Genomic DNA, 27,308 nt, shown 5'->3' on the forward strand with positions numbered 1-27,308 from the left:
GTTCGACTCATCTTTCCTCGTTATTTTTAATAACATTTGAGCTAGTCAATTGGAGTTTTATGTTACCTAGGCGGCGTTTTGATTAAGTTTGGTGGGAAAAATGTTCAAATTAAAAACCCACGTGTGATTTGGTGTGTGGTTGATGCTAATGATCAAGGCCGGGGCTTCATTTACCATTTTACCACATGAAGTAAAGTAATTAAAATCCTAAACACATAGGAATTCAATCAAATCAAAGCATCAAAACAGCAAAATTTTGATGCTTTTATTGGAATTAAGTACTAAAAGTGATGAACTTACGGTGAAGTTTTTGAGTGGAACATTAAACTAGAAAATAAACCTTCTCACAAAACTTATATTTTATATATTTGCCCACAAAACTTTAGCCACATTCTGGCTTCAAGTCTCAAGATACAACTATTTGCATGAAGTATAGAAATGAAAATTCCAAACACAACAATCGAATTAAAGTATCGAAAGCCTAATAAAATCAAAATCCAAAAACACATAAAATCACAAAAATATTCTACGACATTACCAACGCGGACCAGGCATACGATTGACAAATGATAAGAAAATTGCTTCTATTCTTAGAACGCGCTTAAGAACTCTACCCGGTAAGCAAATTAAAAGCCCCGCTGGGAAACGGAGTTCGTTTCGTTCGGAATTTTGGAAATACAATACCTTTTAACGAATCTATTTCGCCAACTCCTCACCTCCTGCGAGGGACAACGTTATCGGCCAAGTGCGCTCCAAGGAGGAAGATATTTATCGTGACACCCCGTGATGCCTGAATTGAGCCGAACTCTTTACTTCGCTCGCTAAACCCGTTCTCCGCAGTCGCAGGGAAATTATGCGCCCCACTGTGAAGGGTTTGGTGTCTCACGCCCGGCCAGCTGCCCAAATTGTTGTTCTCTTCCACATTTGTCCAGCGCCGTCAGTGTCCGTTTGCATATTCTTGTTCCTACGGCACGCTCGTTTTACGATCACTCTCCCTTTTCACAGCCCACTTTTATGGGCGCCTGACGAACAGGTGTCGTCGATAGATCCGGTGCGACATTCTGCGACCTTTTCCGTCCACGATGGGCCAGCTCGAGAGGAAAATTCCACCGCCAGCATCATTCGCAGCACCTGTTGGGTTGATGGAGTGTGTTGTGTGCGTCTTTCGAATTCATTCGTTCGGTTTTTTTTTCATTCCACCCTAAAGGGTACCAAAAGTAGACCCATTATTTTCCGATTCACTGATAAACGCTTCACCGCACTCGACCGTGCGCCTCCTTCCCGTTCCCGGGCCAATTAATAGACATTCCATCGAACCAATTTGCAATATCTCCTGGTCCGATCAAAGGGTTCCGAATATAAACTACCCGGGCCCGGGAATGGTGTTATCCAACGGGCTAGAGGTTCTTTTCTTCTCTTCCTTTTCGTGCCAAAATAAAAAAAAAACAATCTTGCTAGGGACAATATTAACGGCGCACGCTGAGTGATGCGGCTCCGTTTCAAGGGCTTAAGAAATTAATTTTGAAGCAATGTGCATGCAAATTGTACGAGCGTTGCCTATCTGTGAAGCATTGCGAACGGGTTTTTGATCTAGACCGCACATTAATCGCGCCGACAACCGTCTTATGGACTTTGGATACAACCAAAAATGGTGGTATAACTGGCAAGGAAATGGTTAAATAGAAAGATTAATACACTTTATGGCAAAAGCGCTTTCATCAAGCTAATGTTTAACAGGATTTGTTGGAACAGAGTCCAACAGCTCAAACCTCCTGTTCTTCATCACAATCCAAAGTAAATTATGGTAACTGGTTTTAAAAACTAATTTCAAGAAACCTTACATCACAGATTTTGTAAGAATCCGTGTCCGTGGAAGTTTCCCCAATAGATAATTATGAGAGAAGATATTAGAAACTTTATACATCTTTAACAACTCTTCCCGAAACCCGTAAACAAGTTAATTACAACAAACCATCAAAAACCCATTTGGGAAAAGAACATACACAAACCTATTTACAACAATTGTTTGCCGTTTCATGCTCGGTTTAGTGGGTTGTAGAAAATAAAAGCAACAGTTTTCTCAACACACATTCGCGAAAAACCACAAGGCAACAAGGATGCTTTCATCTCGTAACAAAAACCGTACATTTGCCCTAAATTTCCATGCAAACACTCATCGAACGGGATGCAAATCCCCTTTTCGGTGCATTCCAACAAGATTTCACGTTACCTCAAAATGAAATCATGATGCAAAATGCTTCAAAGTACGCGGTTTTTCGCGTTTCCTCGCTGGTACTCTCGTTTGGCGAAAGTGGCTGAAACCACTACAAAACATAGGGTTGGGAACTTATGAGCTTACAGAAAAGGTGCGCTTTGAACCTTGCAACTGAGCCTTTGGGGTCGGGGAAGTTCGTCCTCAAAGGAGGTACCTCGAGGGGAAAGCATGAAAAATGAGCTTCCTCTGGCAGTCCACGAAAAACGGGTGATGACGGACGGAACTCTTAAACATTCCCAACCGAGCGTGACCTCCAGCATCGAAAAGGAAACGCGACGAACAACATAACACTCACGGAAGTCGATCTTTTTGCTTCCCACTCACACTCCGATTACTAGCGACGACGCTGTTGCGCTTTTCGTCCATTTTTTCCCTCCGGAAACCCGTTTGAACAAACGACACCAACCCGCACCGGTCGCTCGGGTGGGGAGATTTTCCCCGTGGTGGAACATTATGCTCGTCTCCAGCTCCCGGATTCAGTTATGCTAATTTTGAAAGCATCTTTTCGATTCGGTTACCCTGGCAGGTTACTCTTTCGCTCATCGTAATATTTTGCCGGAAAAACTTGCATCCACTACTTACAGTTTGCTGCCAAACGGTGCCGTGGCTTCGACTCGCTAAGGATGTTCCTCGCAGCGAGCAGCATGCCGTCGTCAACGTCGTTGTCGTCGTTGGGAAAACCGTTGCCAAACGCGAACCTCTTGAAATATATTGCCTTCTAGCCCAACCGAGGGCGCGTCCAAAAGGCAGACGGGGAAAGAGCTATCGGTACGGTGAGGGTAAATCGAACGAAACGAACAAAAAAAAGCACTGAGTACCGGATTATCGTGTTCTCGTGAAGGAGCAAAACGGACGAGGACTGGGGCGAAGAGGTAAAGGTTGGTTAGATTCCACTACAACTATTTCCACACCCGCACGAGAAAGGAAGAGGGGGTTGAGGGAAATCCGAAACATCCGGCCGGGATGATAGCTAAAGGAAGAAAATCTTCCGAACACCGGAACACCGGAGGAAAATCCTCCAAACTTCCACTTGTCCGTGTAGGAGACCGCGGAAAATTGTTCTATTTTCAATAGCACAACCGACGAGCTGGGAAGAATGTGATGATGCACTTTTCCCGCCTGCTTTAGTTTTCCCGTATAGGAAAGCAAATCTTTTCCTCGATCGTGCAGCCAAGAAATTCGTTGAATGGGAAGGGCATGGGAAATATATCGCAAACGAACCGGAAAAATCGCACCAAATCCTCCCGACGTGCGCGCCCGGTGAAATCTTTTATACAATAAAGCACTTAAAAATCCATAAATCTAATTTTTCTTTCCTGCTTTTCCTACCAACCGCGGGGAGCATTTCTTCTTCAGTTCGCAGGTGTAGCGATTTTCACGATTCGTTTTGCACTTTCGTCCCCACAAACTCACACACACACACACACACTCGCGGTGCATTCGTTGCAAAGTCCCATTTTCCGACACCATGACGTTTGTTGTGCAATCCGTGGAGGTGGGTTTGCGAATCGCGTTTTCCTTTCTCATCCGAGTATTTTTCCTTTCGACGGGATGCTTCCTTTTTGAGGATGCTGGATTTCCGTCTTTGCTGGGGGTACGATTTTTCATTCCTTTCTAAATGTTGCCCCCGCACCGAACGGGAGGTTGCGATCCGGAAGATGTTTTACAACTTCACCTACATGAATTCAAACTGCGGTGCCCAAAGGTTAACCAAGGCTTTCGGCGGGAAAATTGATGATGCCAAGTTTTCTCGCGAACTCTCTCTCTCTCTCTGTGAGGGTTGACTTATTACTTCCTGACACCGGCAATCTCTAATTTTTGTGTTATTTTTTTGTTCTATTTTGTTCTGTGTGAGGGATATTTTCTTAAAAATCTCGAGCCATGGAAGATATCCTTTTCAAGTCAAGGAAGATTTTTCCTATGTTCATTGTTGTTTCCCATGGTTAAACCAACAAGTTACTTCCGGGTTTTAAAAAGACTCATAGAACATTGAAAGTTATATTTATCCTTTAAAATATTTCCACTCTCACTTCACCATTGATAGATTAAACTGTAAGAAATACAGTTGTACGAGTAGGTAACAACTTGTTATGCACAAATCTTCTAGATGGTTTATGTTTATTAAATGTTGTCCGTTTGTTTTTAAACATCATCCACATGCTTTCATCTATCGTTTTTAATTTTCCAACATCCCTGTTCTTCATTGTTTTTCTGTTCACTTCATGCTTATAAAACTATCTCACAAACTAACATTCTTCACACCAAACTGTTCTACCAAAAATTCACTAAAGACACACACCTCGGATAGATCACCGTCAAAGCTCGTCCTGGTATTAGCTCCGTTGCTTCCTTCCACTTCGAAACACCGCGCCCGACTGATGGTGTAACGATAAGGCGTTGAGACTTTTTTGGGGTTTCCGAGCGACGAAAAACGCCCAACCAAACAAACGAATCCCAAAACGTCAAGAAGAAGAAAAGTAATGACGATCGACAGGCGCTCCGTTAGCGATCATCTTCAGTGCCGCGCGACACGATCCGCATCGCATCGTCTAGCTTTGGATAGAGTAAGATTCTTCTCCAGCACCCCGTTCCCACCCGGTACCGATCGTCGAAGATCTATAGGTCGATCGTACGAAGCGAACGTCACCCACTGCTAAGAGCTGCGTAGTGCTATGTTTGTGCCTGCGTTTGTTTGTGTGGCTATTTTTAGATGACAAATCATGTAAAACAAGACGCGGATCGCGGGCTCCGAATGCCGTCCGCCAACGCCAGATTGGCGGTGTCGCAAACCGTTAATCAGCATAATCGGCCCGCCAAAGGGCGCTCGTTGCGCGACATTCATCGCGCGTTTTGAGAGAAAACAAAGCGTCGAGCTGGCGACAATTATTTATTTATTTTGCCCTAAAATGCTTATCTTTACAATAGGACAGATGCTTAGAGGAACATGTAAGCTTAACTCTTTACGAATTAGATAATTTTTCCATCCGAAAATAACATTGGAAAAGTCCGACAACCACTAAGTGGCAAACAAAACTAAAATCAAAGATAATGAACAGAAGAAACCCACGAAGAAAACCAAATAAATAATTATTTAGTGAAATTCAAAAAGTTGAAAAATTTAACAAATGTTGAACAAAAATTATTAAATTTACAAAAAACACAAAACTATCGAGAAAAATTAAGAAATATTATAAGGCGGTTCAAAAGCGAAAAGGAGAAAACAAAAACGGCAAGCTGCTGATGATTATTTATTTATGTTGCCCTAATGCTGCTTAGAGGTCATGTAAGCTTAACTCTTTTCAAGTTCAAGAGTCTTTTTATCACCCATAACTATCATTGGAAAACTCCGACAACCACCGAAAGCAGACAATGAACATAAGAAACCTTCGAAGAAGAACAAAGAAATAAAAATATAAACAAGTTTTAAAAACTTAAAAACCTTATACAAAAATTAATGAATTTACAAATCAACAAAACTATTGAGAAAAATAATACAAAATAGTTCAAAATCAGTTGTTCCAGGAAACTACAAAAAATTAAACCTTTTCTTGTACCAATTTAATATGTTCTAGCTCCATACATCCCATCAGGTTATTCCATGAATGAATCGGTTTCATTCTCATATCCGCGTTAGAATATGTCATGTTTAAATTTATATCTTTTTATTTTCTGCTTATGTTCGTTAAATGTTTTCAGTATGCAATCATCGACGTTAACAAATTGCCTTTACGATTTGCTTGAATGTATAAAGTTACATGCAATTCCAATCAACTTGGAACCGATGAAAAGTTCACGCTCGGTTATGGCTTTTTAAAGAAGCTGATGAGTTTTCCACCAGGACATTACGCTGTATCCGTTTAATGGTGCCAATTTCTTCTGACGCAACCCATCGCCATCGGTTCGGACGGTTTGATTGGCGAAAACTGGCCACTCAATGACGACCATAAATTACCTGAAACCTCGCTCATTAAGATAATCCTAATGCTAGCGACTTACCGTTGATGAGAACACTTTGTCACTTTCGGCTGCGTGGCATCGGTTCTGGTTGGTACACAACCGACGCAACCGGATGTTTGACTCGCGGGCTCGAAAGCTCACCGGCACCTGCGAGGACCCGAGCACTGGAGCCCAACATTGCTCGGTTCAGTGAAAATTAAACACCACCGTAAGCAAACGGTTCGCCATGCGCGGGGGAATTCTATTTTTACCGGTAAGCGCACTCGGCGTCCCGGAAGTTCTCGCGCGGCGTCAGCGGGACGACATTCCAGAACCGACACAACACTCCACGCGAGTGCTTGAGCGATCGAATCAGATCCATGGCCACTTAACAGTTGGGCAGAAGAATTGTCAAATAGAATGAAAAAACCAAACTGGATGACCAACCGCCATCTCAACTCTCAAGTTCCGCTCGATGGCGTCGCTATTTCGGGCGACATCGACAAACCATCCGTGATCCGGTGTCGTCTCCACACAGAGGTACCTCTTTGTTTTCCGTCAATCAGGCGGCCACGGTTCGGCGTACTTATTTGTGCAAAATTGGCAAATTCCTCACTGAGCAAATACCAAGGCAAGAAGCGAGCCAAGCACAAACGATGATCGACGCATTTGACAACGGCTTCTGGTTTTACGCGACCGATGTTTGCACGGATCCGCAAGCGTTGGATCGATTCTGGACCGGCCGCGGTGTAGACGCGCAAAATGCAAATAAACCGATTTACGAGAATTTACACTGGACGACGGACTTCCGAGCCGGTAGCCTCAGTATCGTCATGATCGTCGGAATCAAGTGACGATCGTTGTGGTTTTTTTCGGATGTCGTAATCATCCTTCGTCACCGTCGTATATATTTTGCTCCTGATAAATCGACACTCATCTCTCGGAGCTGCATCCGACGACGGCGGCGCATGAGTCAGCGAACAAAATATGGGCTTCCATTAGGCACCTCAAAATCCCGCGGTCGACCGTTATGTTCGGACCCATTTCAACCGGCACGTTCGTATGGTAATCGTCGGCTGTTGTCGACATGGCGGGGTCGTTTGTCGAATGAGTTTGAAAATTAAATTTAATGCCAACTTACTCGTTGGCCCGACACGTTGACTCACGGTTTCGATGCGATTGGGAAACCGCGCCACCACGTTATCGGGTAATGTGCTTATCAGCCTTCGACACATCTGCATCGCGATCTGAACTTATCCCGCGAGAAGCCCTTCTTCTTGCCCAACGCCTAACGCTCAGATGTTGATGTTTTCATTTTGTTTGCGGTCGTATCGAGATATCAAGATCGCCCGGGCCCGGTCAACGAACTGATCCGCGTACAGACAAACAGTTCGATCTGTTTTCGGCTAGATTGGATTATTTGGAGTCGAAAATGTGGCGCCAACGGGCTGCCAAGGCGAAAAACCGCGGTATGATCGGTGAACTGCTACGATCGACCAACGTTGACCAGCACCCTCGACCGATCGTTCGATAACGTTGCTACATCGCTTGGTGAAGATGTCGAGGATTCAAATTTCCTATCGAAACTTGCTCCCTGTGAGGTGATACGGTTCTGTTTTGTAGCATTTTTTTGAGTCGTGGGAGGCTTAAAACCAACCCTCTACGAACACCCAGGTTTTGATAATCCAATTAGTGTTTTGTACCATGCTGCGCTAAGTTTCCACTAATGCCTGGTATATCGCATTCAGAAGTTAAAATTAAATTGTCCAACATCTTTAGCTGATGAACAACATGTTTACCTTTTGTCTAATCTCGAAAATGAATTGCGATCCAAAGAAAACTATCTCGTGGGCCATCATTGGAGGCAAATAATTTGTCTAGTTGATGGTCGGATGCTAAAAATAAACTTTACAAGAAGACTATGGGCCACGCGACCGAACCTGACCTACCTTTGCCGAACAACACATGCCATACTGCACGCACCCCTGACGCCTCAAGCAGACGTAACTGCCCTTCGTGCTCTAAAACTGGACTGGAGCTTGAGGGACCCGATAGCCATTAGAGCGAGCGTCGGAACCTGAATGAATCTTGCCTACCGGCGACGTGCCGCAGCGAGCATCTCCACCGAGTCCGGCGAGAAACCGGCAACGAAAATATGTAAATGGCCACCCGCCGATAATCGTGAAAAATTTGATGGACAGAGTACATCGAAATCGAGACGGTGGCGTCTCGTCGAGCCATTGCTGGCCCTGTCGTTCCCTAGACGCGACACAGTGATGTCAACAGTCGCGCGTTGCTGACCTTAAATCTTGCTCCATCCACCGATACGGACGCCGCAGTCGCCTCTTTCGTCAGCATTCCCGTGATCGGTGGCTCAGCATGTTAGATGATTTTATGCGAACCATCCACAATTATACCGTTTCCGAAGGAGGGCTCAAAAGGGATGTCAGCACATTTCACCGAGCACTGGAGTGCAATAAATATGGCCACTCGGGGGTGGAGTTCAAGATCGCACTCCATAATGAAGGATCAATACCCGGTTGGGTCGGTCAAACGGATGAAAAATTTTACGGCTAAATTATGCACAACTATGCCGCTACTTAAAGGAGCTTTGCCGGCTTCGATCGATAGCGCGATCGTGGAAAGCGTTTATTTATGGTCCACTGTTACCCTGAGCTGAGCTAACGGTTGTTGTTGTTGTTTGTGAAATCAATGCAGATAAATTATTTGCCCTAAAAGAATCTGAAGGCGAAAAACGAAACGATCAATTCTCGTATGAAGAAACCAAACACAAACATGTTATCGAAGGCAAATAAAAAACCACAACGGTTTATTTAAAAAAACAAAGTAAATACTTGCGACACCTGTCGGATTGTTCGAGAAACACCAGGTTTGTTATCTACACCTTGGTTTGCGCTGCACATCTCTGCACTAGCGACCGTGATCGAACCGGGAAATTTGAATTCGAGATTTCACGGTTTTTATGGATAGAGGTCATCCAACCGATACATGAATTTTACCGCTTGATTTTGAAATTCGACGACTGTTGTGATTTTTTGGCAGGCGACCCAAGGGATAGCATTTTATTTGGTGTAGCAATAGTTGTTTGAGAAATTTAAGAAAAATTAGTCATTTTTTCAATTTCCATGTTGTTATGGTCCAGAAAAGGTGGTGAAGAAATTAATATTTCACTTTGAATCCGGTTAATTTCATTGGGATACATCTAAAGTTCAAGTTTAATAAAAAAAAACAGCTAAGCTAACAACTACAAACTAAAGTTTGCTTTAAAAAAAAATGACAAATTTCTACGACTTTTCATGCAAAAACGAGAAACGTTAGCAACTTTCTGTTAAAAGCAAAATAAAAAGTAGCATTTCTTGTTGACTTTATGTTGCTTTTGAAGCTTGTTACTATATATTTCAAATATTATGGGGTTCCTTGACACTCATAGAACGCCATATCGTGGATGAAACCCAACGAGAAGGAATTGCAAGAAAGTCGCTGATCTTCCTGTCAAGACTTCCGGCATATGGAGAAATGTATAGCGTGCAGTGCCTTCCAAAATTAAGCAACTTTCATCACAAAACAAACAGAATCGGAGAAGTTGAACGGGTCAAATATAATTGATATACCCCACTCTGCTAACCCTCCTTATGCCTCTCAACTACAACCAAGCGAAAAAACATTTACAACACTTAAATGTAGGGCCTATTCCAACATTTTAAAGTCCAAACGGAGTAGCATCTGGTCGTGAATTCCTCACAACAACTGAAAAACATCCTTACGCAATTGGTTTTGTCGGCTATGGCTAAAGATTCGGCCAAGGACCGTAAGACCGGTTTACTGGCCGTCGGAATATTTTTTTAAAGAACTTAAAAGATGTAACTTTACAATAAAATTTACTTCATTGAATTAGCTTGGTTAACTTTTTTCTTATCGCCGATAGAAATTTGTCTAATTTTTTTAATGCAACCGACAGAATCGGTTTAATAAGATTGAGATACACGCATTGAATAGGCAGTGCGAATGGGATATTCCATTAATGAGTCTCTAAAGATCGGAGAAGTTTCTAATGTTATAGGTCGCCAGATCCATGCATATCTGGAAGTTAATTAATCTTCGTCGAATCATCAAGTTTAATTAAATTTTGATCAATAATTTTCATACGAAAGATTCATATGGATGAAGCAGTTCAAGGAAAATGGTTTTAGCACTCAGATTTTCTCACCGTTTTAAAAGTTGATGGGAAGAAGATATTTTGTAAATTAAAAAGACAGTTAACTCATAAAACCTACAATATTTTTTTTTAAATCCGTGTCCACCAAACTCATTCACTGAAATGCTGTAAATAACCGTGCCAAGATGCACGTGTCGGCTACCAGGATGCAATGAAAAAGTGGCCTTTCTAAAAATGTGTGTGAAGAAGATATTTTGTGAGTTTAAAAAAACAGTCAACTCATAAAACACATAACATGAAAAAAAATGCCTCCATCTGTGTGTATCAAACACCTTCACTGAAATACTGTAAATGAACGTGTCGGCTACCAGGATGCAATGTAACAGTGACGTCAAAACGTGATCTTATCTGGCTTTTAATCCACTAGCACTAGCTGCCCTAGACATACCCCATGCGCTCTGGTTGTCGCCACGCGTGCCACATGCGTGCCACGCAGCCGCTCTGGCCATTCACTACGCCACAACATTCCACCGCGGTTTGGGAATTCCCCGTGCGCCTGACTTGTGTTTGCCCCACTGCGGAGTCATTCATAATTCTACGAACTGCGTCTGCCAAACGGAACGAACGCCAAAGTGGCAAGCGATCAACATGCCTTCACAGTGTTGCCAAAGCATCGGAGTGGGATTGAAAGTAAAAAATAAAAACAACATGAACACAACCCAGCCGCCAACATGCGAACGCCGTTTTCCCGAGCCGAGAGAGACAAGCTGGCCGCAATTAGAAGATCCCTTCACTCCGCTGTTCGCTCGACCATACGGTCAAACCTGTTCCGGCAAATCGTTTCCTTCGTGCACTTGTCGTACCGTCTTCGACGAGCTATTGACTACACATCTTTACATTCTCATATTTTAACAAATATTTTACGCTTTAATCAGAGGTCTTTCGTTTATTTGAGCGAAAAAAATGCGCTTCTTTAAGATTGATATTGAGAAAGATCGAGAAACGGAGCACGATACCCAACATGACATTGGAACAGCGTCCTCAATTACGAGGGCATTTACAGTGAGTTTTCGTTTTTATCTAAACATACATTAGTATCAGCATGACGTTAGCAAATTTTATGTTCCCTCCTCTGAACATCAACGGTTGTGTTGGTTTTATTTGTGCTGCATTTTTATAATAATTACAAATTTCCAACACATGACTGTGTTGCCAAAGTGCAAGCCACATTTTATTCAAGTTATTTTATTTTAGAAGAATAAAGTGCCGTTGATGAACTTCACATAAAATCTGTAGCCTACTGTTTACTCAACGCCGTAAACGTTGGTGAAGAAGTTAACCGATGCCATTTGGAAAAAAGGGAAACCGATGAAACGAAGATCGAGGAACGACAAAGCAGGATAGCGATGAGAGTAAATAATTGAACGATGACTCATCATCCGCCTCTCCTGCCCCCCGAAGGCTGACGTCGCGTCTTTCGCGTCTTCGGAGCGTCTTGAGGGCCGCGTGAGGCCAAGAACAAGCGGCAGCTTCAGCAGGGCGCACACATTCTGACCGTTCTATTCGATCCGTTCGATGCAGGAAAGGCACAAACGATGCAACCAGATAAATCGGAGAGAACGGGACGGGCGCGAGCAACCAGAACAAACGACCACGGCCATGTGATCTCAGAGCCAGCCCAGATAGAGAGAGCATAGAGATTTTCCCGGCAAACGTTCGCGCCACTCGCTGCTGCAACGTGTTTTGGTTTATCTTTTCCCGACCGAACCCAAGCCCGTGTGTTGTTGGCCCTTTTTGCGCGTGTTCGTTCCTGTCCCTACGCGAGCATCGTTGCCTTTTCACATCCCCCGTGGGACAGGAACCTGTCCTCAGCAAGACGTGTGCCCATCAATTCCAGGTCAGACGAATCCGCCGCGTCGTGTACGTCCTTCATTTGGGTTTTTTGGTAGGCGATCCAAGACGCTCGAAGCGTGTGTTCTGGAATCCGGTCCATTTCCCAATTTTGAAAAACACCCTCTATCCGTTGTGTTGGTCGCATCGTAGCCGGCCGCGATAAGCGGAACCCGATAAACTTGAACTGAGCTAACGAAGGGCATGAAAAGCGAACTTCAAACGATGATTATGATCGTCGTGTATTAAAGTTGTGCAGCTGCCATTGTAAACCATAGTGCACGTGCATTCAATCACTCCAAAGCAAATGATTTCACCATTTTGTTTACTTGTTTATGAATCGCATAGTGTTTATTGAATATATTGCCAAACAAAATCACGGTTACAGTAAAACTGTCAGCTAAACTTTGATAAAATACAGTTAAAACATTTATCTTTTTAAACTTTACTTGATTAACCACGACACTTAAACAAAACCCCCAATGCAATAGTGCACCATCAAGAATCTCCTCTTTAGGGGGGATCTTGTGTAAAAATCGGGTGGCTTCGAAATCTCCCGAAAGGAGCCCAAAGGTCAAGAAACTTTGTTCGGTGATTGCTCGCCCCCATCGGAAAGGAGTCTCTGAAAGGGTGGTTTGTCAACTCGTCGTTTTATATTTTTATTTTCATTTTGCTGAATTCCTCCACGTTTCTCCGCGCGTCCATCAGCGCGCCACAAGTGGCTGCCGGAACTGGATTCTAGATAGCGGGAGATTGGCCAGAGGAAGCAATGGCGCTTAACGGAATGTCGCGGCGGGTAGGCGTAAAATAAACGGCGTTCACCCACACCAAGAGCACGTGTTGTTTTTTTTTCTTTCGCGATACTTTTGTTATGCTGTGATTTACCGAATAAAATATCTTCCTTAATACTCGAATCCCATGGGTTGGGAAATCATTGCAAGGGCTCTGCAATGTTGCCAGGTGTTACATCAATCTCGAGCACGTATAGAAGATAATGAGGTGATAAGGATCATTACCCAATTTCCTCGAAATGAACATGATTCTACCTACTGAGCCCCGATACTCGATTGGACTGGTTTTAACTTACCTAGCCCATCATCGATCCAACCGGATTTGATTGAGCTTTTAAGGATTTCCGAACTTCCTTTCGGCGTTTGTATCAATCTGAACTGCGTTGTATTTACGCCAACACGTACAACGTGTTTTACGAGCTCCCGCCAAATCACAGAGATTCGCAACTCGACATGCACATGAAAATAAAAAATGAAACTAAGTTGATACACCGAATTACCAAAATTAAATGACGATTTATCGATAACAATGATATAGTAAAAGTAGAATATTAACTTTGATAAGCACTTGTTGATGCCAGTTGTTATCTACTTAGACCGACAGACCAATAGTTGCATCTTATAAGTTGCTAATTTATTTTTAAATATTTTTTATTTTAGGCTAACATACTGTTTACTAAAGATATCATCTGAATAAATCCAAACATGTTTTCAAAGCCAACGGCATGGTATCATCAAAAAGAGTGACCTTTAAAAAAAAATACACAACATAAACATACTTTTCCCTAATACAAAATTCAAAAATCTTTAAAACAATTGTATAACCCCAGCAATGTCGACCATTTTACCAAAAATAATTACAAAAAACAACCTGCCTGCCAAATTGCTTGCAAAACTCTGTACCTACAAGCAGCGTAGCACAAACACACCCATCAACGAACGTCCCACACAGCTGCAGTAACACACACACAACCGAAGCTCGGTGGTAAAACAAGATCCGACATGCACGACCGATCCAAGCGGACCAATCGCGTCGCACCCGGATGACGTCTCCGGGGCTATTTTTAGCATCATGAATCATATGTTAAAAACCAACGAACACAACCGCCAGAGCTTTCATTCGCAATTCTACCTTCGAGCGGTGCGGTTGTTGGTCCACGTAGCACTGTGTCGTCATTTCTGTCGTCGGTGCGACTCGTCGATTCTTTGGCGGACATATTTTCGCGCCTGGGACAACATTAATCCAGTGAGCAAAGTGCTTATGAAGTCAATACAAAACAAAAGCAAAAAGAATCGCAATAGCATATACTTACCATCTCATCTGGTCCCGTCGTTTTGTGTGTTTATGTGAGGCAGCATTTTGCCTGAAAATGGTACGTTGAAAACAAATTAAAGTGACAAAAAGGTGTCAGGATTATAAAAACCCCCGCAGTACCGTCTGTGGGTTAAGAGTTGTGTGAGTGTGTGGGAAAAAGAAACCCACTGAGTGAAGAAAAAAACACAACCTACCGCGCCCCATAGTTCACCACGGGCAGTGCATAAATTAAGCGCTTTACAATTGCGAAATCTCATTTGTCGCCAACTCCGTCGGGAACGGTCGAGCCATCGTCGTAGTGGTAATATCCATACTTTGTGTTTTGCGTACTTTGTTCGTGCGATCCAAGGTTGCGTGTGTGATATTTTGACATTTCGGTTGCAAACAGCTTGACAGTTGTGTGCTAAGAAAAGACGAGAAGGAGAAGAGTGTGCCGTTTTGGTGTTTGTTTTACTCAAATATTCTAGAAAGGACGAAAACGGGTGAATTTTCCTTATTTAAAATCGACCCAAACGGACGCGCAGTGTGCGTGTGTCGTGTGTGACAATCAGCGAGAATGAGAAACAACGTTCTGAGCAGCAAGAACACAAACAACAACAACACGATGGGTTCCTTCTACGAAGACAATAACGCGCAGTTCGTCCCCTCGTCGGCCTCCGGTGCGTCGGCGGTCGCATCCGGCAACGGGTTGAAACGGCCCGCAACCTTGGAGCTGAACCCGTCCGCCGGAAAGGCGCGCAGGACGCGGTTCAATGCATCCGTGACCGTGCCCTCGGTGCTGCCCTCGCCCGACATGCAGCTGCTGAAGCTGGTGTCGCCCGAGTTGGAGAAAATCATCAGCCACAATGCCGCCCTGCCGACGCCAACGCCCGGTGCCATCATTTTCCCACCGTCCGCCAGCGCCGAGCAGCAGCAGTTCGCTAAGGGCTTCGAGGATGCGCTCATGAACATCCACAAAAAGGACACGTGCAATAAGCTGAACACGAGCAATAACAACAATAGCAGTACGAGTAATAACAACAATAACAGTAGCATAGGAAATAGCAGCAATCAGCAGCCGACGAGCATCGTCGTTTCGTTGGCGGAACAGGCGCAGCTGTGTCCCACGACCACGGCGACAAGCGTCAGCAATTCCGTCCTGTCCGCGGGCCTTAATGGTATGAGCGGCGGTGAGATGACGTACACAAATCTTGGTAAGTTTCCGCACCCCAACTGCAGCGCAACTAGAGTGAAGCTAACAAATACCCCCTTTCGCCCCTTTCTACAGACAGTTACCCAGGGCTGGTGAAGGAAGAACCGCAGGCCACCTCGGCCAACCAGTCACCACCGGTCAGCCCGATCGACATGGAGTCCCAGGAGCGCATCAAGCTCGAGCGGAAGCGGCTAAGGAATCGGGTGGCCGCCTCCAAGTGCCGCCGGCGGAAACTCGAACGCATCTCCAAGCTGGAGGACAAAGTGAAGGAGCTGAAGACACAAAACTCCGAGCTCGGCAGCATGGTGTGCAACCTGAAGCAGCACATCTTCCAGCTGAAACAGCAAGTGCTCGAGCACCACAAATCTGGCTGTACGATAACGCTGGTGGGAAAGTTCTGAAAGTCGCGGCAAATACATCCCGCGTGTTTCTCCATTGCTTACGGGTGATCTGACCAACACCCCTTTCTCTCTCTCTCTTTACCTATCTTTAAACGTTTATCTAAATCTTCCCACTATCGTGCCGAGCGTAGAGAGTGTACCTCCCGGAATGCCGTCAACCCTCTGTTTGCATGTCCTTCCTTTTGGCTTGGCTTTTAGTGAAACACACCCATGCGCGAGAGGACGCAACGGAGGGAGGAGGTAGAGGAAATCGCGGCGTACCAATCGGGCATTGGTACACTCCGGTACGCGGAGACCGCATTTCCAAGTGCGTTTTAAGGGGATTCCCCAGCTTTTGAAGGTGACGAACAACATAAACTCATACACACACACACACAAAGAAACACACACGTACACGTACATGCACACGCGTATACAAAGCTAATTGCCATTGTGAGACACAGAAATGCCTTAAACGTATTGTAATTTCATAGCATAAGGAAAGGAATTCAACGGTGGATAAACATAGCGTTAACCAGTACGATAAATATATATACACTTATATATTTTGTCGGGCTTACAAAAGTGACAAATGCCCGAGCTTTTCTGCATGCTTTGGCGAGTAAAAGGACAAGCAATGGGTCGTGAGGAATATTAGCCTTTAAGCCAGGAGATAATAGAAATCGTAGGCAAGGATGGGAGAGTTCCAAGAGTTTTTTTAGACATTAAGATCGTTCGATAGAAACAAGTGCTTCTAGTCGTTTGGATTGAGCTTTGATGGGCGCTGGTTTCGGCTCGATTCCGTTCATGTTTCTGTGTGAATGTCCGTGTGTGTGTGTGTGTGTGTGTGTGTATGTGAGTGGGTGGTGTAAGGAAGTCTAGTGTCATACCCCATAAGTCTATATTGTGCACCACATATGCATTTGGTGCAGTTTTAATTAGCAATTTAGGGACGTTAAGAGTTCGATTGGTTCCTCTAAAGCAAAGTTTATATTTTAATGATCGGCCATCTGCTTTCCCGCCCAGGCAGATAACGTTATCATACAACTGATACTCCAGTCTTACCAATTACCAGTTTGTAGTAGTCCCATTCACTGATTCCGTTTGTTTCACTTTTGTAGCACACTGTCTCTTGTGCACACACACCCACACGGCCGCTTTTAACAAACAGAAATATTTATCCTAAACCTGTATTTTTATCATTTTTAATTAGCCTATCCCAAATCGATTGGAGTATAGGTTCATTTTCTGCAATCCGTTGTTGTTAAGTTTGTCCAGTTGGGAAGCCAATCAAAACAAGTCGGAAGAAACAGATTTGCCATAGCAGAAGAACGTGGCCGGACGAGCGGGTAGAGAAGGAAGGAAAAAAGGGAACATGGCCACAGGGGGGAGAGTGTAAGCGTAGTTCCGTAAGCACTAGGAAGGTACAGCTGTGTAGAATGTACTTGTCCACCGCATCGAGCGGGTTGGATGGCGCCTCGATTCTCAGATAGATTTTGTACGTATAGTGAATAAGGAAGTCGGGGTAGGTCCGAGGGAGGGGTGCATTCACGAGAACAAAGAATCAAGGGAAATGAAACGAAAAAAGGGCAAACGATGCAAATCACTACACAGAATGCAATTACTCTTAGCTAGCTTATAAGCACCATGTGCTGTGTAGAGTCATTGGAATATTTATTCGTAAGCGTTTTTACTTTCGTTTCTACTTTATTTTTGAAGATATTTACAAATAAAACAGATTATTATTTTCCTAAACTGAAACAATATATGTGTGTGAGCGTGTCTGTTTGGCGGATCTTTTTCGTATCTGAAAATCGAAAGAGTTCAACCTTCCGCTTTGTTTGTTTGTTTGCGAGGAATCCTAAAGGCAGCCCGCGACACCGAGATTCCACACGGTCGACGGTTGCAGCAGCATAGATTACGTCACCACCACCATCACCAAGGTATGATGGTAGAAGAGGCGGCAGTTTTATGCGGTCGGATGGAGTTGTTGACCTTCGGCGCGGGAGAGTCGTAAAGTCGGATGGGAACGAACATGTTATACTTGACAGCGTTGACTCGCCATTCGCGGTGCGGTGGATTTAGAGGTGTTAAAAGTTAAGACAACGGATCACCCAATTACGGCCGTGCGGAGTTGGATACCGAAGAATCTGAACGGTGAAAAATGGACCCGCTAGGATGAACTTTTAAAATTGACCGAAAATCGACGATGGAAGTTTTAGCGATTGTCGCTATAAGAATAATGCTGAAAGAATCTTTTAAATCCGCAACAATGCGAAAAACCCCATCAAGCATATTGTATATTTAGGCACCATTTTAAAAAATAGACCCTTTATTTCTCTCCAGAAATTCCAGTGATTGCTCATAAGACAAGCATTGAAATTTTCTATTGGGAACTCCAATAGAAATGTTTTGTTTAAAAAATTATCAAAAACATAAAAGCAAATTTTCCTATTTGTCAATGGTTTTGGGACAAAGTTCAACCGGTTTAGAGCCTCTTGCTCTTCCCAGATGCGCTCCAAAACTTCTAAATATGTGCTATTGTTGGTTACACCAGTTTGTTGATCCTGGCATTGGAAAAATTGGACAACTTCTCGATGGACGTCATCCTAGTAGTTTTAAACAACAAGATTGGACATAGGGCGTTTTTAAAAAGTTTTTATGCATTTTCTATGTTTCAGTTCTCCACTGGGCCTGTTTGGATTAGTGAAACCACCAGACTGTTCAAATCTACAGTCAACTCCATCGATCGATTATATTCTCCCTTTAGATTAAAACTCCCTACCCCATGCCACGAGAAACACCCCCATAGTATCCTCGAATATGAGGTTGCTGCGACACACACGCTCACTTCGTTTGCGATAAAAAGATTGATTTTGATTCTTCCGCCAATAGAATCGCATTTCTAGCACTCAACCGAACATAATGTTAAAGAAGTGTAAACGTTTGAACGAACATGAATTAAATACGATCACGTGCATTAATGCCCCACTAGACATGCTGGTTGCTAACAACCATATGATATCAAAACTCAAACAATTCGGAGATCTTCTCGGTGGAAACTATATGAAAAATTTGAAACGCGTTTTTTCTATAATACTTATTTACATAATTATGAAACCAGTTTTTTAAGCAATATTGTAGAGCAGTCACAAAGAAATATGTTAAAATTTGAACAGTGAGATTCCTTAAATTTAAACAAAAATAGTATGTTAAAGCTATGGGATACTTTTTATTTAAAACATTAAATTTAATAGTTTTTTGACAAAATGACTCAAAAAAAGTTCTTATCCTACATCTGTAGAACAAAACTACATACCACACGCTAGACAAAACGACCGGAAATTAAATATGTTGTCACTTTACTTGCTGATTCTTTGAAATCCACCTAATCTTTGGCAACATTTCGTAAAACCATAAAAACAGTGTCAACATATTGGAATTTACAGTAGTTTTAGCAAGTGGATATTGGAGAGCCCCTCGAATAAGCAAAAATAAGACTTTTTCTGTAAAAAAAATTCGGTTAATGCGATCAGCGAGAATTACATTTTTGTGTAAACCATACGAATTAAAAAAGTTCATAATTTTTTAAATCTGTATTGTATTTTTTACAAATTGTTTAAGTGGAAAATTCTCTCCTTCTGATAATTGGAATCATTTGGGCCAGCCGTAACTCCCTACAGCTTTTCAAAACAATTTACGAGCAACAACACTCATGGGTACTTTTCCTATTCTTTTTTTCCAAATTCAGTACAAAGAATCATGTGTGATAAAAAAAGAAAATAAATACAAAAAATAAAACATACCACACTACCTTCACTCGTCCAACCCAAGCAGATCGAAATCTTCTTCCTCCCATTCCTGTGCCGTGATGGGTTTTTGCAAGGACGATTTACTGTGAACCGCTTGTTTCGTCTGGGTTGCCACCTTTGGCTGGCTATCCTCCCCGACCGTACCGTCCACCTCCTTGTCCTTCGATTCCATAATTTCCCACAGCTCCTGATCGTCGTCCACGTTGTTCAGCGTACTGGAATCGCCCAAGATCGTGATGTTACTGTCCTGGGTGGTATGCTGACTGTACGACTGGCGTTGCTGGGTGCTTTGTCGTGACCGATCCGTCGTCGGTTTCCCGGCCATCGTTAACTGACTCAGCTCGAAGTACTGATTCGGGTGGTTGATACCTTCCTCCAGCTTCGTTTCGTGCAACACTTCAAAGTACTTTCCGCACGCAATCTGGTAGTGACCCTTCGCCGCGTACCCGGCCACATCGTCGGCATCGATCGCACTCAACCCGAAGCCGGTGAGTTTCATTTTAAGCGAGCTTGCATCCATGTTCTTCAGCGGGCAGCCGTGCGTTTCGGCCGGCCCGATCGGTGTGGTGATCACCTTGAGGCAGGAAAACGGCGAGTAGTTGATCCGGGAACCCTCCTTGCCGTAGTTGTGACGGATGGAATAGGCGTACTCCTTTTCGAACTTTTCGATCGGTACCTTCCCACGGGTGAGCTCTTCGCGCCAGAAGCGCAACGCGTCTTCCATCGTGACACCGATCGCCTTCAGGAACAGCGTGTACTGCATGCGACCGACGTGCTTCAGATGGTGGGTCGCTCGAAGCGTATCGTGCACGTGGCGCATGCACAGTGGGAACGATTTCTTCGACAGCTGATCGAGGCTCTCGATCGGGACGCAGCCCGTCTTCGCTACGGTGTAGTTTTTGCCCGTGTACGACGTGTGAATCGATTTCAGAAGCATCGAAAACCGCTCATCGATCTCCAACGTTGGCAGCATGCGCAGGTGAGCCTTCAGCCCGTCCTCGATGATCTGCTGGTGTTTGGAGCCGATCACATGCAAGAAATGCTCGGGTGGGATGTACGCTATGCCACCCTTCAGGAAGCACTTCCGATCACGCACCAGATTCAGCACTTGCGTGAAATGGACCGCATAAAAGTCGCTCGTTTCGATCTTAAGTCTCGTCTGGTTGGCAGTGCTAGCGCACAGCTGCTCCGAGATGGCCGCCTTTTCCTCGTCGGAAAGCGGTTGATAGTCCAGCTCGTACACCTCCAGGAAATCCTTTACGTCGCGCATCGTCAGGGCACCAAACTTTAGCCGGAACAATTCCATCTCACGGGCCACAAACCAACGGCGCAGCTCCTCCGAACGGCAATACGCAAAGCGGAGAATAAAGTGCGACAAATAATCCCTTCGACGGGCCGCTTTGCTCACGTCATCGGTCATGTTTCCGCGACACAGTTTGGCGTACGTGCGGAGCCCCTCGTGGTGTACTTCGGCTAATGCAGCCTCGCGCCACGCATCGGGCGACACCTTGGGGTTTTTGGCCGTAACCTGCTCGAGCAGCCGAAGCATCTTCAGCCGTTCCAGTGCCAGCTTTTCAAACTCTTCGATTGTTAAGTCCACCACCGGGGGAATCAGGTAGAACGACACATTATGCGGTACTATGTGCTCGAGGGCCAGCTCTGCCGAGAATCGTTTCGCGTTTAAATAGTTTTGCCGTGTGTTCATCATTTTGCGGAAAGTTAAACTCACAACTAAACGACACTGCTGCACAATGTTTATTTTCCAAGCGAATTTGCGCGCGTTTTGTCATAATCTGACTGCGCAGATTATTTAAAAAAAAACCAAAACATAATGATCTGTCATTCTTTTTCATCGACTAAACGCAAATCGATGAAACATTCGTCGATAGCAGGTTTTAACAGTGCTTTCCAAAAAATAGTTTACTTTACAATTTAATGCTATTTGAATTTAAGTTTAGATTTAGAATAGGCATATAATGAGTATTTCAGTATTCTTTAGGCAATTTCAATACATGTCCTTTTGACTCCATGATATGAAAACTATCGCATTGTTGAGGATGAGAATTGCATATTACTGTTGAAACATATTTGTAGTGAAGCCCATTAAATACAGCATTTGCGCGATATAAAAATTATTTCCAGCATCAGGGACTAGCTCCTAAATACCGTTAATATAAATCCGATTTTCCATAGGTATGTTCTATTGTTTATTACAACGAGAACTGATAAATATGTAACAAATTGTAAGACGTAACGCATTTGAACCGAACGTAATAACACTGTTGTTGGTTTGAACTTTCAGAATATATTTACCGTATCTTTACATTTATCACTCCTAACGAGCGTGCGTTGGTACCTTCGGAAGGGAAAATAATGGTTTCTTGCGCTGTCCGAAGTTTGCTATTGAATGGTTTACGGTGTTTCAGTTTCATTTTCACTGTATGGTTCAGAAGATGTTGTTCGTAAGCTAGATCACCACTAGAAACACCGAATCTGCGAAGCACGCAATAGATGGTCGGTTTCGTGCGTAAAGGGAGACGATGGCTAACCAAATCGTAAGATGGGTACGGAATGTTTTGTGGTCAGCAACGGATAGAAGGGAAGCCAATGGAGGGCGAACACATATTTACATCGTAAAGGGAAAGCCGGTTGTTCTTTTGTTAAGAAGGAAGTAGTTTACCATTTCATTGTGTTCTTTGGAGGGGAAATGATGAAGGGTAGGTTTGATGAAATTAGGCGACCGTTGAGCGACTGTTCGCATGGAACTGCTGGGCCGAGACGACCAACGTGACGACGTAAATGCAGGCAGCGATCCAGCAATTGTAGGCATTCTGTAAAAAAGATTCCACACACAATCATCAATTAATGAAAAGCTGCAACACTTATCAATGTCAAGTAATCGAGAGATGGCACAGATTTTAATCACCTGACTATACGCGACGTCAGCGGCCGCATAGAACTCTTGCGGCGTAGGATAGTGTTCCTCCAGCGGAAGATCTTCGATCAGGGCGACACTGTTGATGTAGTAGAACACTCCCATCAGCAGCTACAGGATACGGTAGACGGTAGAAAAAGGACAATAGTTTAGCAAGGACCAATTATCGATTACTCATCCACTGGTCTGTATGATAAACAAACGGGAAGGGCATTCCTTTTCGGGAGCAACTCTTACCAGCTGGATTATGCCCCAAACGGAGATAATCAAACCGCACAGCGATAGTTTCGGTCCGCAGATGGGCATTTTCGTTTCGTGTCAATACTGGTCGGCCCGTGGAAACTTCCAAACGAAGAGCAAAATACGGCAGCCCAAAATTTTACTTTCCTGCAGAACCAGTGGATCACAAGACACCAAAATCCGAGACGTCAAAAAAGGGGTCATGTGACAGCTAGATGGTCCCCCGGTGCAAATACTATCGTGTGACGAAGCGAAGAATAGATTATTTTCATTGGGGATGTTTACTTTGATAGTGTTGTGAAAAACAAAACGATGCTCGCAGTTTCAAATCTAGTCCAAGCGTATTTAAACACAATCTGTAAATTGTAAATTGTGCTCTGTTCTGAGGGTAACCTAAATAGAATAAAGCAAAAGTGCAGTGGCTTTATAAATCCCTGTCTTTTGCACGATATCGCATTGTAAACGGACGTTGTCAAAAAGCCTGAATAAAAACAAAACAGCGAAACGTAAATACCGTCACCTTCGCAGTGACTGTGTCATTATCAGAAAAATAAGCTTCACCTTTCATCCCTGCCGCGCATATCCAGCTACTTCGCAGGCTCAATGTTTTTCGATTTATTGTCGTCGCTGAACATCACAAAGGTGCTATCGGACTACCTGAACATTGTCGGTAACTCCCTAAGGAGGCAGATTGCGCCAGCCGTAGCGCCCTCGGCACCTGCTCCCAGTACCCCCCTAGCACCCGGTCATTCGGACGAAACTGGTGAAAGTGTTCTTGTGCACCGACACGAAGAGCCCTACGAACTAAACATCTTGACCACCGGCTGGTGCTTCGTTTGCGAAGCCTTGCAGCTAGCCAAGCTTGCACTGGACGGTGGTGCGCAGTGGCTAGATTTTACAGTATTCCAGCTGTTTCTTCTGAAGATCTTCTCATTTATCCTCCTCGCGTTTCTGGTGTGCATTGCACTGTCCTGGCGAAAGTACGGCAACCGGATCACCAATCGCTTCATTCGGCCAAGTAGGTATCGATCCTGTTTTAGTGGTGTACTTTGCTTTGCTTTGCTGCTTTTTTCATTTACGATGACTCAACCATTTGGTATTCCATAATTTCGTTGGTGCTGATAAGAACAACTAGCACCCACAATTCACATGAATTTACATTCGCGACCTTTACTTACAGGCACCGCGAAGGAAATTGAAGAGTTGAAACTTTCCGTCGCCCGATTAAATCTTCCCAAAGAGCACACGCCTCGGATCTAAGCAATCTTGCCTTTTCAAAAACTCCTACGATGGCACCGAGCAAGATCAAAAACTTTTTTGCAAGGAAAAAGGCGGAAGCGAAGCTTAAGTTTGGTGTCGCCGGACCTGGCCGAAAGCTTAACTCCACCGCACCGCCGCCCACTTCCTCTTCGAAAGCCAGTTCCTCCAAGGGCGACGTTTACGTACCACCCAAAAGGAGTGAACCGTCGGCGCAGGCAAAAGCGGCCGCCAATGCAGCGTTAGCGCGTTTCGAGGGAAAGGATAAGAAAGAGTTCAACACATCGCTGGCCGCCATCCGAGCGCAAGTCCGGAAGGAGCTGGAAGCCGAAAAGAAGGCCAAAGAGGCGGACGTTGCCGAGCACGATGGGGAAAGGCAATCTTCTACCGAGCAGCAGGATGCGGAGGCCAAGAAAGATTTCGCTGTCCAGGGTGTTTACTTCCGCTGCCCGATGATCGGCGAAGAGGTGTTGCCGTACAAGGAGTGGAAGGTGAAGATCAAGGAGTTCCTCTACGAGCAGCTGGCCGCCGATCGGGGTCTCACGGCGTGTTTGATTATCTACAACTGCAACCCCAAGGACAAGGCAGAAGTGTGCATCGAAACGCTGAGCAAATGCATCGAAAACATCGTTAACAATCCGAACGAAGAGAAGTACAAGAAGATCCGCATGACGAACCGGATGTTTTGCGAAAAGATCAAGGTGTGCGAGGGTGCACTGGAGTTCCTGCACGCGGTCGGCTTCGCCGAGATCGAGCTGGACGGTGAGCCTCATCTCATCTGGTCGGAGGATAACATCGAACCAGACTGTTCGGTGGAGGTGCTCCTCGAAGCGCTGAAAGCTTCCGAGCCGATCCCGTTGGAGCTGGACCGTAACCTTCAGGTGCTGCTACCGTCGCAGGTCAAGCGAAGCAACCTTCCGCCTGATTTTTTCCGCGTGTCGCCGGAAGAGATCAAGCGCGAACAGCAGCTCCGTACTGAGGCACTCGAACAGGCCCAGATTCTCAAGACGAAGGCAATGCGCGAGAAGGAAGAACTTCGTACGATCAATCGCTACAAGTTTTCCCTCATACGCATCCGCTTCCCGAACGGCGTATACCTGCAAGGTACTTTCAACGTGTACGAAAAGCTTAGTCAGGTGTACGATTTCGTACATTCCTGCCTGATGCACGAATCGGCCGAGTTCACTCTCGTTTCCCCCGGCGGACAGAAGTTCGACGATCCGGAGATGCAGGAGAAATCGCTCTACGATCTGCGGCTCGTACCGACGGTGGTGTTTAACTTTAGCTACGAAAACGAGTCTAAAAGCTTAACCGACTACCTAAAGGAAGAGTTGATGCTGCTGATTCAATCGTTTTAGGTCAGAGAATATTTAACGTTATTATCTTTAACAAACTCATGGCCCAACGACACGTACCCTAGCTCGGTAATATGATAGTTTCGAGCGTGTTTCTAAGGCGTGCGCGCGTGTGTGTATGTGTGTCTCAGCTAGAAGTAGCACTTCAGAGGCATTCAGATGTGTTAAGCTGAGAGTCGCATGTCGTTAAGTTATATAATTTCCAGAACACCCTGCAAGCTACTTTGAGGCAATTTCCTTTCCTGACCATTCATTAGATTGTACCAACCGTTTGGTGTGAATAATTGTGATCGTAAAATACAGAGCAATGAATTAACATTCAAAAATTCGTTATATTTTTCTGTATAATTTTCCGACATTTATCATTTCTACTTTTGTTTGAGAAAGAACGTTCTTATGATTATGAGCGAATTAATATGCCTCAAAACTTAAATATAAATTTCATTACAAAAACTTAAGATAACTATCCAGCTAATGGAAGACACGATTGTATCCTCTTTTTTTTCTTAAACTAGTTTCTACGATAGGAAAAAGCTGGATTTTATTAGGAACTGAGACAAAATTGTTTAAAACTAGGTAAAGGACTATAAGTACTATTACAAACCGGGCATAACATATGCTATATCATCCAGTGTGTTTTGGAACAGCTCCTTCAAATGGTCCGAGTTCCGTTCCATTCCCGGTATTTGTAGCGTTAAACACATCAGCGGACCTAGGGCGCAAAGAAAGCTGTCCAGCAGCACGGAAAGGCTTCCAGAAATTGCCACTTCCCCCTGGAATGTACAGGATAAGAAGTTACATTTCTCCTTCAGTGTATCAATACAATGTGCCAGGCAATCTTACGTACCTTATGCTCCTTCAGACGATCTCCTATGACGGTCAAACTGTCGCCTAAGAGACTTAAGTGTGCAGCCACATCGGTCGGTTGGCAACCGGGTGGCTTAAAATGGGTCGCTGATTTGTCCCTCCGCTTGTGAGTGCTCGGTTTGGTGCGTTTCTTCACTTTCTTACGCCTCGACGTGGTTTTATTTGCCCCGGTTTTCGACGACTTCCCGGACCTTCTGCTTGCATCACTTTTCTTTTTGGAAGCCTTAGAAGTAGACAAGGATACACTCAAATTATTCGTAAACTAAATGTTAAAACCACTAGTTGCATGATACCTTTTTCGCAATATCTCTTCTGGATGTAGAGTCAATCATGAGTTCTCCCTCGCTCTTATCTTCATCGTCCATGGCTCCGTAGGTTTCTTCGTTATCGTCGTCGCTAGTCATCGACTCACTGCCGCTCGATCCATTCGACTGTGTATCGTAATTTCCATCGGATTCCGTATGCATCTCATCTTGTGTTCCGTGCGAATCGTCCTGTCGGGAAAGGCAGTAAACTGGTACTAGGCTATACTGTCCACAAACCAATTCGCAAACATTTGTACCTGTGCATAAGATGATTTAGCACCAAATCGTTGCGTTGTTGAAGGTTTCTTTTGCTTTGCCTCGATATCGTCCGGGGACTGGAAGTCCATCAGTTTCGTTGGTTTTTTGCAAACCCGTCCGCTCCGTGACACACCGGTCACTTCTTGCTCAACTAAAAGGATTACATCACGAGTTAAACAGAAATCGAGCCAAATTTGATGGCGGATATACTCACTGTGAGTTTTCGGTGTATGATCCATAATTGATGTGATGTATTTCTAAAGGTAGATTTTGCGTAAATTTCAATGTTTTCGTTTTTCTTTCCTAACCTAGTTTGACAACTT

The 27,308-nt window shown here is 44.3% G+C and overlaps 5 protein-coding genes across 5 annotated transcripts; 2 read left to right on the forward strand and 3 right to left on the reverse strand.

The window, feature by feature from the left end:
* Nucleotides 1–14,206: 14,206 nt before the first annotated feature.
* On the forward strand, nucleotides 14,207–17,714 carry LOC131263129 (transcription factor Jra). The gene is made up of 2 exons (XM_058265284.1): nucleotides 14,207–15,577; nucleotides 15,652–17,714. The coding sequence occupies exons 1-2, from the start codon at nucleotides 14,941–14,943 to the stop codon at nucleotides 15,975–15,977; spliced, it is 963 nt and encodes a 320-aa protein (XP_058121267.1). The 5' UTR covers nucleotides 14,207–14,940; the 3' UTR covers nucleotides 15,978–17,714.
* A 1,465-nt stretch (nucleotides 17,715–19,179) lies between these two features.
* LOC131262285 (DNA primase large subunit) lies at nucleotides 19,180–21,549 on the reverse strand. The gene has a single exon (XM_058264254.1). It carries the CDS (start codon nucleotides 21,474–21,476, stop codon nucleotides 19,773–19,775), a length of 1,704 nt encoding a protein of 567 aa, XP_058120237.1. The 5' UTR covers nucleotides 21,477–21,549; the 3' UTR covers nucleotides 19,180–19,772.
* A 408-nt stretch (nucleotides 21,550–21,957) lies between these two features.
* LOC131263181 (ribonuclease kappa) lies at nucleotides 21,958–23,099 on the reverse strand. The gene is made up of 3 exons (XM_058265343.1): nucleotides 22,941–23,099; nucleotides 22,695–22,814; nucleotides 21,958–22,599 (listed from the first exon to the last, which is right to left on the reverse strand). The coding sequence occupies exons 1-3, from the start codon at nucleotides 23,007–23,009 to the stop codon at nucleotides 22,501–22,503; spliced, it is 288 nt and encodes a 95-aa protein (XP_058121326.1). The 5' UTR covers nucleotides 23,010–23,099; the 3' UTR covers nucleotides 21,958–22,500.
* A 732-nt stretch (nucleotides 23,100–23,831) lies between these two features.
* LOC131267435 (UBX domain-containing protein 6) lies at nucleotides 23,832–25,830 on the forward strand. Its single transcript, XM_058270315.1, has 2 exons — nucleotides 23,832–23,961; nucleotides 24,124–25,830. Exon 2 carries the CDS (start codon nucleotides 24,233–24,235, stop codon nucleotides 25,556–25,558), a length of 1,326 nt encoding a protein of 441 aa, XP_058126298.1. The 5' UTR covers nucleotides 23,832–23,961; nucleotides 24,124–24,232; the 3' UTR covers nucleotides 25,559–25,830.
* A 33-nt stretch (nucleotides 25,831–25,863) lies between these two features.
* LOC131267436 (HMG box-containing protein 4) lies at nucleotides 25,864–27,306 on the reverse strand. Its single transcript, XM_058270316.1, has 5 exons — nucleotides 27,200–27,306; nucleotides 26,985–27,136; nucleotides 26,716–26,916; nucleotides 26,403–26,645; nucleotides 25,864–26,328 (listed from the first exon to the last, which is right to left on the reverse strand). Exons 1-5 carry the CDS (start codon nucleotides 27,222–27,224, stop codon nucleotides 26,152–26,154), a joined length of 798 nt encoding a protein of 265 aa, XP_058126299.1. The 5' UTR covers nucleotides 27,225–27,306; the 3' UTR covers nucleotides 25,864–26,151.
* Nucleotides 27,307–27,308: the final 2 nt, after the last annotated feature.

Source organism: Anopheles coustani, chromosome 2 (genome assembly GCF_943734705.1).
Source record: "Anopheles coustani chromosome 2, idAnoCousDA_361_x.2, whole genome shotgun sequence".
Taxonomy (NCBI): Eukaryota; Metazoa; Arthropoda; class Insecta; order Diptera; family Culicidae; genus Anopheles; species Anopheles coustani.

What these genes read in the sequence shown, in the direction of transcription:
- LOC131263129 (XM_058265284.1), top strand. Translation starts at nt 14,941, where the DNA reads ATGAGAAACAACGTTCTGAGCAGCAAGAACACAAACAACAACAACACG. An exon ending in GATGACGTACACAAATCTTG is followed by an intron (nt 15,578 to 15,651) that starts GTAAGTTTCCGC and finishes CCCTTTCTACAG; the next exon opens with ACAGTTACCCAGGGCTGGTG.
- LOC131267435 (XM_058270315.1), top strand. Translation starts at nt 24,233, where the DNA reads ATGGCACCGAGCAAGATCAAAAACTTTTTTGCAAGGAAAAAGGCGGAA.
- LOC131263181 (XM_058265343.1), bottom strand. Translation starts at nt 23,009, where the DNA reads ATGCCCATCTGCGGACCGAAACTATCGCTGTGCGGTTTGATTATCTCC. An exon ending in TTTGGGGCATAATCCAGCTG is followed by an intron (nt 22,815 to 22,940) that starts GTAAGAGTTGCT and finishes CGTATCCTGTAG; the next exon opens with CTGCTGATGGGAGTGTTCTA. An exon ending in CTGACGTCGCGTATAGTCAG is followed by an intron (nt 22,600 to 22,694) that starts GTGATTAAAATC and finishes TCTTTTTTACAG; the next exon opens with AATGCCTACAATTGCTGGAT.
- LOC131262285 (XM_058264254.1), bottom strand. Translation starts at nt 21,476, where the DNA reads ATGATGAACACACGGCAAAACTATTTAAACGCGAAACGATTCTCGGCA.
- LOC131267436 (XM_058270316.1), bottom strand. Translation starts at nt 27,224, where the DNA reads ATGGATCATACACCGAAAACTCACA. An exon ending in TCATACACCGAAAACTCACA is followed by an intron (nt 27,137 to 27,199) that starts GTGAGTATATCC and finishes TAATCCTTTTAG; the next exon opens with TTGAGCAAGAAGTGACCGGT. An exon ending in GAAGAGATATTGCGAAAAAG is followed by an intron (nt 26,646 to 26,715) that starts GTATCATGCAAC and finishes TCTACTTCTAAG; the next exon opens with GCTTCCAAAAAGAAAAGTGA.